The sequence below is a fragment of the Hyperolius riggenbachi genome, chromosome 6 (genome assembly GCF_040937935.1).
Source record: "Hyperolius riggenbachi isolate aHypRig1 chromosome 6, aHypRig1.pri, whole genome shotgun sequence".
In the NCBI taxonomy this organism is placed as follows: domain Eukaryota; kingdom Metazoa; phylum Chordata; class Amphibia; order Anura; family Hyperoliidae; genus Hyperolius; species Hyperolius riggenbachi.
The window spans coordinates 304,227,948-304,242,586 of record NC_090651.1 but is presented as its reverse complement, the minus strand read 5'-3'; the positions used below and the strand labels follow the sequence as shown (position 1 = coordinate 304,242,586).

General features: G+C 42.7%; 1 protein-coding gene across 2 annotated transcripts in view; it reads right to left on the bottom strand.

Annotated features, from left to right (window-relative positions):
- The window catches only part of EPS8L1 (EPS8 signaling adaptor L1), a 152,356-nt gene that overhangs the window by 2,151 nt on the left and 135,566 nt on the right, over positions 1-14,639 (bottom strand). For both annotated transcript variants that reach the window (XM_068241242.1, XM_068241243.1), the window contains 7 exons: positions 14,180-14,315; positions 13,232-13,281; positions 11,396-11,492; positions 8,881-9,027; positions 6,260-6,365; positions 3,789-3,969; positions 1,773-1,905 (listed from right to left, as the gene is read on the bottom strand). In XM_068241242.1, the coding sequence (XP_068097343.1) occupies positions 1,773-1,905; positions 3,789-3,969; positions 6,260-6,365; positions 8,881-9,027; positions 11,396-11,492; positions 13,232-13,281; positions 14,180-14,315 (850 nt within the window). The remainder of the gene's footprint in view (positions 1-1,772; positions 1,906-3,788; positions 3,970-6,259; positions 6,366-8,880; positions 9,028-11,395; positions 11,493-13,231; positions 13,282-14,179; positions 14,316-14,639) is intronic.

Sequence of the window (14,639 nt, the reverse complement as noted above, 5' to 3'; positions counted from 1 at the left end):
ATATAATATTTAGGGCCTGAGCCCACAAACGCAGTTCTGTCCGCATTTCAGCATCTGTAACACTGATGTGTAACTGAAAAGCGGACACAACTACATCAGTGGGCTCAGGCCCCTATTATCCAAGTGACCACTGCATCACAAAGATTGACAATGGAGCATGTGTTTCAGTTTGGGACAAACGCTTGCTTAAAGCCCCCATATCAAGGCAAAATTGTTTTCTTATGGTACAGGAAGTTCATAAACTCTTGAAAATCCTGTTCATGCATGAGCATGGCTGTGGTCCACCCAGGGCCAGGCCGAGGCATAGGCTGGAGAGGCGCAGTGTAGGAGGGGGCGCACAATTCATTCTGCGGTCATTCCTAACTGTGTTTGAAGCAGAAAGAAATAAGAAAAGGGGATACATAGCAGTGACTGCAAGCCAGATAACTAGAGATTAAGGTGTTGGGGAGGTTGTGGGCCCTGTGGCGCCTCTTAGTCTAATAGCAATCAGTGTGGGAGGGATGGGGGGCGCACTTTGGTGTCTCAGCCTTGGGTGCTGGAGGACCTTGTCCCTGAGTTTGGCCACATCTGCATAGTAGCACGAAGCTGCTCATGGACTAGTGGTTGCGGTTTACTGTTCAGGTGCAGCCGTAGTAATGCAGGCATGGTACAGCCATGCTTGTGCATGAAGAAAGTGTGACCACGATAAGATATCCAACAAGCTCTTGTCCGATATATTCCAGGGGTCTTCATGGCAACAGTAGGAGCCAGGAGGACGTAAGGAGCCTCTGCAGGATACAGAGGCTGACTTCTTCTTAGGTATCTATTATTTTATTCTGCCTTGGGTACACTTAAAGTACATGTTATCATAGTTATTTTAGTTATCAGCAGCAGACACATGACCATCACCACTTCCTGTTGTTCCTCTCCCTGGGTCTAGTGTTGAAGTGCTGCATTCTGGGAGGGGAGAGGCGTGGAGAAGGAGCCACTAAGTTCTCCTTTCTATGGAGAGGGGAGGGGTTTCACTTGGCTGACTGCCGAAGGGGAGGCAACCGACATTTACACTCAGCTAAACTTGGACACACTCAAGATTTTTACTCATAACAATCGTGGATAATCAGGTTGAAGGAAATCCAAGGTGTGTACAGCAGAGTGCCCTTTATCTGGAATTCAGGCAACTGGAAGTCTCAACAAACAGGCACGCCTAAAGGATTATGGGGACTATAGTTTGGGGGCTTTTGGAGGCATTTGGAATACTTACCGAGTCTCCAGCAATGTCTGGCAGCAGCCTCCCCATACCTCCCCACAGGCTCCTAGGTGGTTTCCGGCGAGATGCAAGGAAGCCAGTGTCACCTGACCTGATGTAGGTCATGTGACACGCCGACTTGCGTGCACGAAGGATGCCAGGAAAGCTGTTAGGAGCCCGGGAGGAAGTATGGGGAGGCTGCTGCCAGACATCGCTGGAGGCTCGGTAAGTATTTGCAGGGGAAGGTCTGTGCCTTTTTAGCCCGTTGCTCAAGCAACTGGCAAGCGCATGTATCCGGCATCAGGCCATCCCTGCCGGTGCCGGATACTGGGGACTGTGCTGTATATACATTAAGATTGGCAATAATATGTTGGGAAAGAGACTTACAATAGCCCAAATTCTATACCAGCTACCTACAAGCTCACCATGCACTTAGGAAAAGATTGTAGCACAAAAGTCATTCCTGTGCATACAGCAGGTGCGTGAGTAGCCGGTATGTATATGAGCATGTTGCAGGTTTTTATTCTAGTGATGAGGGTGAACCTACCTCTAGGAGAGCTTTCTGTACCATGACCTGGCTGTACACTCTGGCACCTTCCTCCGCACTCACAGCTCTGAACTCATCCTTCCGTAGAGAAAACAGCTGAGCTCCGTTTAATACCCCCAATGACTTTACAGTCCTGCATGAAAATGAGAAATCTATGTTACTTCTTATAAATACTAAAGTAATGAAAATACAGCAACAAGCAATTTACGCTGTTCATATTACATTTGTTCAAGTCCTAAATTCATTTTACATCCTTTAAAAAATAAATAAATGTTTTGTAGAAAATAAAAACGTTCAAACACAAAGAATCCTCACTTACCAAAATAACTTCCATACATATTAAAAAAAATAAATCTTTATGACGGTTATCGCGGGTTCTGAATGCTAGAAATTCATTCTATTGTACTGAGACAACTCTTGCCCGTTATTTCCTGTTATCAGAGGTCTTAAAATTCCTCACACCTACTTCCTGTAAACTACGATGTCCCAACTTCTCATATAGGAGTTGCTTCACTAAACTCCAGTAAAATTTCCCTGCACTACCTGCACAAAGTGGGTTTCTTGGGGCTTAGTGAATCAACCCCATAGCTCACATTACTTATTTGAAGTACAGTTAAAAATGGGACAGTTAAAAATGGCGCACAGCGCCAGGGGAATAAGAAGGGCGCCCCATAGACTTGCATTATATAACGCTATTTAGCGTTATAAGTGTTAAGAAATGGCGCAGGCAGTGTGCCTTACACTTATAACGCTAAATAGCGTTATAAAGCTTAAACATTTCTGAGGACAGAGGGGTCGGGGGGAAGAGAGAGGCAGCGGACACTGGAGGGCATAGGCAGCGGGGAGGATGTGTGCAGAAGCATACGTTACCTTGTCCTGGGCCGCCGATCGCTCCTTCCCTCCGCTCCTTCACTTCCTCCATTCGTTTACTGTAGTACCTGCCAATCACCATGCGGTTTCAGTCTCCGCATGGTGATTGGCCGGCTGCAGGACTACAGCAAACAAACTAGAAAGTGCAGGAGCGGAGGGAAGGAGCGATCGGCGGCCCGGGACAAGGTAATGTATGCATATTGCACACATCTTCGTCCGCTGCCTATGCCCTCCAGTGTTCGCTGCCTCTCTCCCCCAACCCCCGCTGCCTATACTAGCGACCCGCAGCCCCTGCATGCTTTAATGGCGTACCGTGCTGAAATAAATGTAGCATAAAACGCTATTTACCGTTTTAATGTATTTTCGGTAAATAACGTTTTATGATACATTTATCGGCAGAACGGTGCGCCATTTTTCTCCCTGCGCCATTTTTAGATGGACCCCGTTATTTCCTGTTATCAGAGGTCTTAAAATTCCTCACACCTACTTCCTGTAAACTACGATGTCCCAACTTCTCATATAGGAGTTGCTTCACTAAACTCCAGTAAAATTTCCCTGCACTACCTGCACAAAGTGGGTTTCTTGGGGCTTAGTGAATCAACCCCATAGCTCACATTACTTATTTGAAGCAGACCTAAAGTGTAAAAAATTCCATGCTGTCAGCACAGTCCACAGAAGTAATAATAGACACTAGCATGGATAAATGTTTGAAAACTGACCTTTTATTGTTTAGCCACACCCCTCCTGAAAAACTGCCACGGCAGTTTTTTTGCCAGTGCAAAGGCTTCTAAGAGATTATGCCTTGTAGGGCGGGAGGTAGCTCTTAGATCAGCTCAGGTATGTAGTGTGCAACTGAGCCAAGAGGAGGGGAAAAGAGAGGGTAGTGCTAACTACGGTATTCAAAGTGACAGACACATTATTGTGTATTCTGGAGCTGCCACAGTGCTTCCCTCCTGTTTAATACAGATATCACCTGTTGCTGCAATGGGTAAAAAAAAAATAGGTGAACAGTCACAGTATTACTTTGATTACTTTTCATTTTGGAATGTACTGTTTAGGTGCACTTTAGCACAATATATAAGTGAAAGGTGTTTTCTCATTGGCTCCTATTAGTACACTTTATCCATGAGTAATGTTGATACTTACAGTGTGTTGAAGCCCTTTGCTTGTAGCCAGGAGGTGACCTCTGCAGGACTGGACTCTTCATCCATAGGAATGGCTGTATCTAACATTCGATGTATGTGCAGACTCTTCTGTGGTGCTGTCCGGCCGTTGGCCAGTCTCAGTAACAGCTCCTCATTCATGCTGTTTATTTTGTCAAATTTTTCTGTGGAAACAGAGACTGTATTAATCGCAATTACTGCAGGGCGCCTCACTTTGCCAAGATAATATATTTATAAGCTGTACATACACACTATAGGCAATATTCACAAACTGGCGGTAAAATTGATGCTACTAACGATGTGATGTAGCGCCCTTTGCACAAATAGCGCAATGTGTGTTTTGTACAGAATGTGCACATTGCTAGTATTACTAACGTTAAACCACTTGAGCAAAGCATGTTATAGAAGTAAAACAGACAAGGGGCTTGATTTACTAAACAGTGATAACTCAAATATCACACCTTATGAAAAGATATCACACCTTATGAAAAGATATAACACCTTATCAAAGTTATCACACATTATGAAAAGATATCACACATCAAAGTAATCACACCTTATTAAAGTAGCATAGTGAGCACTACGAACCCGCAGGGCTCAGGGCGGGACAGGTGCCATTGCCAATTAGCAGGCATAAGTTCGTAGCGCTTGCTATGCTACTCTGATAAGGAGTGTTAACTTTGATAAAGTGTGATAACTTTGATAAGGTGTGATATCTTTTCATAAGGTGTGATCTTTGATAAGGTGTGATAGTGGAGTTATCACAGTTTAGTGAATCAAGTCCAATGGCCTTAATTCAATTCACTTTTACTCCTAAATATTCTCCTATGAGATTATTTGTTATCTTCTGTTTAAAATAACTTTTCAGCCCTCAGCAATTAAAAAAAAAGTACCAAAAAGTTGGTGAAAAAAAATACTGTCAAATTTATTTTGAGTATTTTCTTACTTGCTGGTGGCTTGAAAGGCATTTTATTCATAAGGTTTGGAAGTATCACCTAGGAGAAGACTTAGGACATAGCACAACGTACGTTTCGTAAACCGCATGCACATTGCTAGTATAAGGTGCGCTGCAAAAATAGCTCAACGCGCTTTACGTATCTTGTGTAACATAACATGCATACAAATTTAGGTGCACTATCTGCAAACGTAAATGTTACTGTTGTTTTGTGAATAAAGCCCTTCACCACTTGTTTACTGCACCTTTTTCAGATCTACTGATTGAAAAAGATTTCTGGATCAAGAATAAGTGAAAGTATTCATAGAAATACTGAAAAGTTTGTAAAGTAACAATTTTATGACTGTAGTTTCTTTATGCAGTCAGAAATGTGCAGCAGCAGCAGCTCTCTAGAAAACGAATTAGAGGACATAAAACCTCTCTGTGGCTGTACAAACACTTATGATAGAAGGGCAGTGAAGAAACGTTGAAAAGTTCATCACTTCTCACTGCAGGAGCTGAATGACCAGCGCCATGTCAGTGTGACATCGTATCTGGCTGAAATCTCATATCTTGGTTTTCAACCTAAAAGTTCAAATTGGAGTCAGGGATTATAGTAAAGTTCTGTTTAGGATAAATTTTACAGATATAGGGGTTGATTCACAAAGCTTACTTATTTTTCATCTTAACTGTAAAGGTACATACACACGTCTGATTTTTCCAAACGACCAGTCCGTGTGTACAAACGATCGTTCAGCTGATAAGACTGGTTTTGACGGATCCGCTTGACGGATCGGTCAAAACCAGTCTTATCAGCTGAACGATCGTTTGTACACACTTCTGACTTGACGTCCAAACGACCGGTCTGAACAACCGGTCGTTTGGAAAAATCAGACGTGTGTATGTACCTTCAGGAGTGCTAATGGAAAGCTAAAGAGAAATAATTCATGAGATAAACGGATAAGAAGAGATAACTCATGGTTTAGCTCTCCTTATTTGACTTAAGTCATGATTTATTGTATACAATGAACAGAGGCGCCAAAAGTATAAAATTAGATTAAATGAGCTTAAAAACCAACTCAAATGGCAAAAATGAAGGAGGAAGTGGTGGTCTTACCTCCCTCAAGCAGACACGACAACGACTGCGATTCAGACAGTCAAACACATTTATTAGAAACTCCAACAAAAAAATTGCACCGCGTTTCGCAGGCTCAATCCCGCTTCATCAGGCAATACAGGGAGGAGTATCAAGCAATCTGCACAAGGATTCAAGTTAAGCACCTCCGGTGCTTAATTTGAATCCTTGTGCAGATCGCTTGATGCTGTTGACATACTGGGCTTGCTGGTGAGTCTAAATAACAGCATCCAAGGTGCAGAATGTGACAGGTGTAGCTCTACAGGCAGGTGACGTATCTGATAGGGTAGGCAGTATCATGCAGGTGATACATGCAGGTGACATATCTAATAGGGCAGGTGGTGTGACTGGTCTCGGTGTCAGGACTTCACAAGCTATGCGTTACCTTGCTGTATATGGTTCTGTTCTGGCTGCTGGCTGTCCACTGTATCCCACTGTGCCTGAGAAACGGGCCTGGATGGCTTTTTGGGTGGAGTTGGTGGCTGTGATTTCTGGAAAATAAAGTAAATGTCAAAGTTATACATTTCTACAAACTTTGTAGGCAGGTTTCTCTAAAGGTGTCCATTAATGATACATTCTTAATTGTATAATCTTATCAAATCTATCAAGTAAAAGGGTAAATGGAGTATACTTGAATGGATACTTTGAGTAATCCCTCATATTGCATAGAAGTGGTAAATTTGTACAATCAAGACTGTATCATTACTGGGGACCTAGATGAATGGTGGTGACACACATGTCATGTGGAATCATTCCATAGCGGTTTTGTTTCTATAAAACAACTGCATCTATGTAAAATCAAGCTGGCAAATTAAACAACCCATATTGTTGAATCTTCATTCGTATTACATGTGGAACACTTACCATTTGTGGTAGGTACGCTTCAGGTGCTCTTTCGAGTCGAGTTTTAGAAAATCGCAATAAAATCTATGGGGTATGCTCACTAATCTATACAACACACAGCAAATTTACCAGTATGTACGCAAGTAACATGCGCATTGGTAATATAATGTGCTGTAACCAAATTGCGTTTCACTCAATTCAGAAGCAGCGTTCATCCTGCTGTAAACAACACTATTTTATTACTATCTTCACTTGCACAAATACTGGTAAAATTGTTGTGTGCTGTTTTTACCAGGCTTTACTGAATTAACTCCTAAAAGTTATATATGATTAACCTATTTTGGTTCCTGGACGTAGAAACTACGTCCAGGAACCATGCGCGCTACCGCGCGCTCCCGCGGCCAATCGCGCACGTGCACGCGCACTCCCGGCCGCGGATTCGGTAGCCAAGGAATCAATGTATCGGGCTATGGTGCCCGATCACTGATTCCTCTCCACCGCTGAAAAAGCGACAGCTTCTCTCGGAAGCTGTGCTTTTTCTGGCTGTTCCCTCCCCGATGCGTCACTCTAAGCGTGTGTTACGCTTAGAGTGACATCATGTAAACAAACTCATGGCCGCCATCTTGTGGCCAAAAAGTAATACTACAACTGAAAGGAAAAAAAAAATGAACACACATTTACATTATAAATCTATTGTTTACCTCCCACCCTCCCAAAACTACCCAAATAAATTGTTTACTATAAAAAAAACAAACAAACATTACAATAAACAAAAAAAAAAAAATGTAAATATTTACCTAAGGGTCTAAACTTTTTAAATATCAATGTAAAGATGAAATATTTCTATATTTTTTTTATTTTAAACTTGTAAATAGTGATAGATGCAAAATGGAAAAAATGCACCTTTATTTCCAAATAAAATTATGTCCCTATCACAATGTATGGCGACAATATTTTAACGGTGTAATAACCGGGACATATGGGCAAATACAATATGTGAGTTTTAATTATGGAGGCATGTATTATTTTAAAACTATAATGGCTGAAAACTGAGAAATAATGATTTTTTCCATTTTTTTCTTATTCTTCCTGTTAAAATGCATTTACGGTAAAGTGGCTCTTAGCAAAATGTACCCCCCAAAGAAAGCCTAATTGGTGGCGGAAAAAACAAGATATAGATCAGTTCATTGTGATAAGTAGTGATAAAGTTATAGGCTAATGAATGGGAGGTGAACATTTCTCACGTGAAAACGACGGAACGCGAATAGGTTAACCACCACAAGTGGAGTTATCGGAATAAGGAAGGTACAGTAAAATGTCTTAAAGGAAACCAGAGACGACAGATGTTTAACTTTTTATACATACCTGGGACTTCCTCCAGCCCCATGGGCACGGATTGCTCTCACGCCGCCGTCCTCCGCTGCCTGCAGCTCCGGTATCGGGTCCCGTTAGTTCGGTCAGTCTGCGCAAGAGGAAGTGCGTTCTTTACGTATATCTCAGCAGCCACTGGAGAGATACGTAAATAGCGCACTTCACTTGTGTCAGACTGGCCGTGACTGGAAGAAGTTAAGGGACCTGGTACCGGAGCTGCAGGCAGCGGAGGACGGCGGCGTGAGAGCAATCCGTGCCCATGGGCCTGGAGGAAGCCCCAGGTAGGTATAAAAAGGTAAGCATCTGTTGTCTCTGGTACACTTTAAAAGCAAACACATACTAAGATGTAGCAATGCATGTTTTATTGTAGGGATATGCAGTATAAGGTTATGGATAGGCACACCATGCTGTGGGTGGTTGGGTGATCAGCCTTGATGCAGAAGCAACATCAGTCCAGTATCAGCAATTCAAGTTCAGCTGGCACACCAATATCAATAATCAAGCAGTTTTATTGTATGCACAGAACCTGTGCATACAATAAAACTGCTTGATTATTGATATTGGTGTGCCAGCCGAACTTGAATTGCTGTTATTGTAGGGATAATGGGGCTGTGGGCAGGAGGGTCCCTTCCTGTGTCATGTTAAAGTGAATATTTGTCTCTTTTTCATAAACTATACTCCTTAATAATTACTGTGTAATAAGTTGTTACTTTCTAAATAAATGATAATAGGAATGATAGAAATGGCCAGCTCTGTAGAACCATCACTGACGATCACTAACAGCTCGCTTACCCTGGATGGACTTGAGGGCGGGACTCCATTTTGTCTTGTGTTGTTCAACTCTGGTACTTTAACTGGAGCCAGTATATTATATGGTACATAGCCGATCTGTCCAAATCGATTCTGAACCTTCCACCATTTTTTGGAGTCATCCAGAACCTGTAACAAAAGGATAATGGAATTATAAAATGTAGTCAGACATGTTTAATACAATTCTGCCTCTGTAAAAGCACAAATAAAAAAAGAATAAGGCATATTTACAAAACTGTGGTAATATTTCATCGGTATATTCAGGGGAATAACTAGAAATCACTGGGCCCCCTGCAAAACTTTGCTCGTTTTCTGCACAGGTAAACTGAGAACCAATGTTAAGCAATTGGCTAGAGCAAGAGGCACTTAAGCCAAACTTTTTTTTTAAACCTCCAAGTGTACACAATATATGAGGGTGATAGGAGTCTTACCGCACAGTTTGTTTAGTTATCTCGTCCTCTGTCTCCAATAAATCATCCCTGACAGCCAGCCCTGACGGCGCCTGTCGGCGAATGACCCAGGATTATAAACAGATCAATCTTCCTTCTCTCCCTGGGTCTTACTGCCGCCGGCGCCGCTGACTGTACTACGCTGTAGAGTGCATGAATGTAAGAAACGTGTGCGCGCGTGCACGGCGCGGGCGCACTGCTCAATTTACATTGAATAGAGATGTGCACTGCAAGCGCAAACATGAATAAATATCTTATGCCTTGTCCTCCTTTGTCATAACTACTTGGGAGACACTCCGGCAATGCCTCGGGAGCAGCGCTTGAAGGTCTCTACGCTCGTGCACTCAAACAGACAAATCAGTGCACGAGCGAGCGTATCTAGGATACAGGAGATTCAGGAAGCGAAGAAGCGCTGGCTGACCCGGAAATAGTTCCGGCCAGCAGCGCCATTTTGAATAAATTATAAATATTACTCTTGCCGGTAACAATAGAACTAAAGCCTCCGCAGCGGCGCAATACAGGCGAAAATGCAGTAATAGGAGAAAGGAATAAGGTAATATCCTTATATTACAAAACGATCCTGGCTTAAGGTTCACTTTAAATGTGTTTTCCCCATGCAGACAGTAGTGAAGCACTGCAGGCATTTTCTCTATCAATTACATTAGCTTCTGTGATAAAACGTTCATGTTTTCACTCATACAGACACACATGGTGTGCAGAAAACGCATACAGAAAACCGACAGACGAGTGTGCTCCCAGCCTCAGCTTATTACACTTACTCTGACCCCATCTGATGGAGCAAAACTGGCTCTGCAGCCTTCTCCAGCATCACTACAGTACACAGCACTTGGGGAGGGGTAGAGAGGTTGGGTGCTGTACACAAGCGCTTGCTGCACACTGATTAGTGACTGTCTACAAATCTTTGTCTGCAAAACGTTGTATGATTCCTTATCAGTGGCTAAACAGATGCAGTCATTAGCACAATTGTGCAGAGAGCAGAACGTGTTTTTTTCTCTCCGTGCCCTTAGTTGTCAGTCTCTCACGACAGGGAAAATAAACTTCTCTACCCACAAGGGCCCCCTTCGGCTTCTTGGGCCCCCCTGCGACTGTATCCCTTGCATGGTCTATTGTTACACCTCTGGGTATATTAAGTGATCTTTGTTGTGTACTTAATAAGAGTGTAGCTATAGCAACGCACGCGTTGTGTCAGTAATGCTGGTTAAACTTTGCGCTACAAACACATACGCTACATAACTTGTGTAAGTAATTGTAAAATTGCCATGCTCAGTTTCATGGATATGCCATGGTATCTCAGTAAAGATCTGATTCCAGATGTATGACATTAGCAAATAGAGAGGTATATTGGAAAAATTGCTGTACGCAAGTGGTGCATGCCAATTTTACCATTGCGCAGTACACTAGCAACGTGAGTCTTACTTATTTAACGCGAGTCCTGCTATTTGCGCATCAATCACTACGTAACTGGTGAATGGCAAATTTACCAACGTTTTGCGACTACAGTACAATCCATTTATAGTAAACTCCAAAGGACCAGGAAAAGTAGTTTACTATATCACTCAAGCAGAGATGCGCACGCATGGTGGGGTGGCCATCCCATGCGGTTTTTTATTTTTTAGCTTTAAATATATACTAATAAAACATTTTCTAGATTGAAATTAGTTTTTGGGCATTGAGTCATTTAATCACACAAGTCAGTTATTCATATACCACTTCCAACTAATTTGGGTTTACTATATCAGAAGTTTACTATATCAGAATTGGTCTTACATTTTATATTTTTACAGACGCATTTGCTGGAACCTGAGTTTACTATATCCAGAGATTTATGATATCAGAGTTTACTATAACGAGATTCTACTGTATACCCCACAATAACAGAATAAAAGGTCACTTGTAATGGTTGGGTCACTACAACCGGAATTTTTGCAAATACTTAAGAAAGCAAACTTTTTGTTTTGTAATGATTGGGTCCAAGAGTTGCCAGCTGTTCATTGCAATACAAAAACCACAAAGTAACGTGTACATACCTCCAGAGTTTCCCCCTGCAACACTGACAGCTCACTACTGTTCCGTGCAACAAAGTCATATGTGCAGCTGACACACCTGCTGTCCGTCTCTTGGTGACTGTAAAACAATAACATGCTTAGAACTGATCATGTGTACAGTGCATCATCTCTAAAAATGCATTCTTGTCTTCCACTGCCTTGCTTGTGTCTTAAAGAGAGTCTGAAGCAAGAATAAATCAGACCTCATAGTCAGCAGGGGCATGTGTGCCCCTGCTAAAACACCGCTATCCCGCGGCTAAATGGGGTCCCTTACCCCCCGAAATCCCCTCCGAGCAGCGCATCCCCTCTTCCGCATTGAGGCAGGGCTAACCGCCGCAGCCCTGCCTCACGCGCGTCTGTCAGCGCGTATCTCCACCTCTCCCCCGCCCCTCTCAGTCTTCCTTCACTGAGAGGGGCGGGGGAGAGGCGGCGATGCTCCGCTGATAGACGGCGCTGAGAGGCAGGGCTGCAGCCGTTAGCCCTGCCTCAAGAGCAGCAAAATCTACGACCAAGTTGGTCGTAGATTTTGCGGGGGGGGTTTGGGTGGGTCAGGGACCCTTGTTTAGCCGCGGGATAGCGGCGTTTTAGCAGGGGCACACATGCCCCTGCTGACTATGAGACAAGAAGCGAGATTTATTCTTGCTTCAGTGTCTCTTTAAGGTACCGATACACTGATAGATTTGCAGCAGATTCGACCATCAGATAGATTTCTGTCAGATGCCTGTCAGGTCGAATCTGCCGTGAATCTGATGTGCGGGACACACTAGGAAAAGATTTCTAATAGATTTCCGAATGAAATCTATTGGAAATCGATCGAAAATGCAGTTTTGACTATTTGATCCAATGCAACTCTATGGGCCGTCGATCGGCTGCCAGCAGCCAATTGTCCTAGATTTTCCGTCTGGACCGACTGACTAAATTGATCGAAATCGGTCAGAAATTGATCGATCGATCATGCTTCCTGCTGCATGGATTGCTAGCTGATTTGATCTGAGTGGACGAATCGGCTATATATCTATGGCAGATATCGACCAGTGTATGGGCTGCTTTAATGTTTGGAAAAGGTTAATATTTCTGAAATTATTGTCAGGTCTGACAAGATTTAGCTGCATGCTTGTTTATGGTGTTATTCAGACACTACTGCAGCCAAATACATCAGCAGGGCTGCCAGTGCCAGACAACTAGTATTGTTTAAAAGGAAATAAATATGGCAGTCTCCATATTCTTCTCACTACAATTTAAATAAAAACCTAAACATGCTTTATAAAAGGCGTCTATAAGCATTATAGGGGCATAGTCACAGTAAAATGACTATGATCACGCAGCGCATTGTAATTTAAGGGTATTTACACCACTGATGTAGCACAAATCGTGTTACCTAGGTAGTGTGGGCATTGCTGGAGTAACACATGCTGCACAAGTAGCATAGCGCACATCATACTAGAAATGTAAACATTACCTAGGTCAGTGATCTGCAAACCTGGCTCTTCAGCTGTTAAGGAACTACAAGTCCCACAATGCATTTCCCTTTATGAATCATGACTGTGGCTGTCAGACTCCCGCAATGCATTGTTGGACTTGTAGTTCCTAAACAGCAGGAGAGCCAAGTTTGCAGATCACTGGCCTAGGTAACGCAAGTTGCCCTACTTGCATAATGGATACAACGCCAGAGGTGTAAATACCGATAAAAATGCCCTGCGCTGTGTGCGCACATTCATTTTACAGCTATTTACTGAATATGTTTCATAGTAACTTGCTTCAGAGGATTAATGAATAAAATGTAATGAATAATAAACCCGCATAGGCTGAAGAACGTACCCATTCAGAGCAGGGGGAGGTGGTGGCTGAAGAATTTGAGGAGCGGATTGCTGAAAATGAAACAAAAATACAAAGTAAACAATCAAAAATAAAGAGAAACAAACATTTTAAGATGTCATACGGTACGATATGAGGAGAGGATTGCCAGAGGACGGATATATGTACTTTCCGGATGCTTTAGAGTTCAAGCAGCCCGTGGCTTCAGTGTTACATCAACACACCCACATAGGCCTCTCTCCCACTGACGAAGAGCAATGCACGGCCGATAACACTAGATCCATGCACTGACTTTTTACAGGCGCTGGCCCCGCTCCCTCCACTGATGTCAGGTCACCACCTCACTCTAATAATCCTAACATTTGTAAAGTGCTTTTCTCCTGTTGGACTTAAAGTGCTCAAGAGAGCTGGAGCCACTAAGGGCGCGCTCAAGAGGCCACACTGCTGTGTTAGGAAGTCTTGTCCAAGGACTTCTCACTGAATAGGTACTGACCCCTAGCCAGGATTCGAACCCTGGTCTCCCATGTCACCCTTCGGATCCCTGCCACCGCCGCACTTCTCCGATCATCCACCAGTGAGAGAGCAGGAAAAAGGATTGGAAAAAGTATTTCAATAAATAATGTGGTGTTGATTCAGAAATGTTATCTGATTGCCTTCTAAAGTTAGGAATAATGTTTTACCCTTTTAAGGCTAATTGGCCCAAGTCTTTTATAGGTTATTTTTGCCTTCTTCTGGATTAACAAGGATATGTGAGGGTGGTAGAGGACAGTGCTGTAACATATTTTCTAGCTGAACTCGACATTGAATGTCTTTTTTCATCCAACCTAATTATGTAATATGAATACATTTAGATCAGAGCTCGAGTGTAAACGAATATATCAGAAATAACACACAGCAAACCTGATCAAACAATCATGAATAATGTTCCATTATAGGGTTGTCATTGCTCACCTGTGACCTTAATTCTTCATGCCGATGCTGAAGTTCCACTGGGTCTTCCCAAGGTTTTCCATCAGGATTAGTAGGTACCCATCCGCTAATGAAGGTTGGAGTGTATGGAGGACTGTAATCCCGGGCAAATTCCAGCCTTTCAAGAAAATATTCGATTATTTAGTACAAAACAAATGAAGTGTAAAATAGAGACATGTTGCTTAGTACGAAATCTAGGGTTAGGTGCAACCGGGAGTTAAGGATTAGGTGCTACCATAAGGTATAAGAGGTAAAGGAGGTTAAGGGTTAGGTATAAGTAGATGGAGGTCTTAGGGTTAGGCATTGGTAGAGAGAGGGTTCTGTGTAGGAGCAGGGTTAGGTTAAGTCATAGTAAAATATCAGTTAAGATTAACAATATTTTACTATCGTAATTAAGTAGTAGAATATCGGTAATTTTACCGATATTCTACTAGCGGCAATC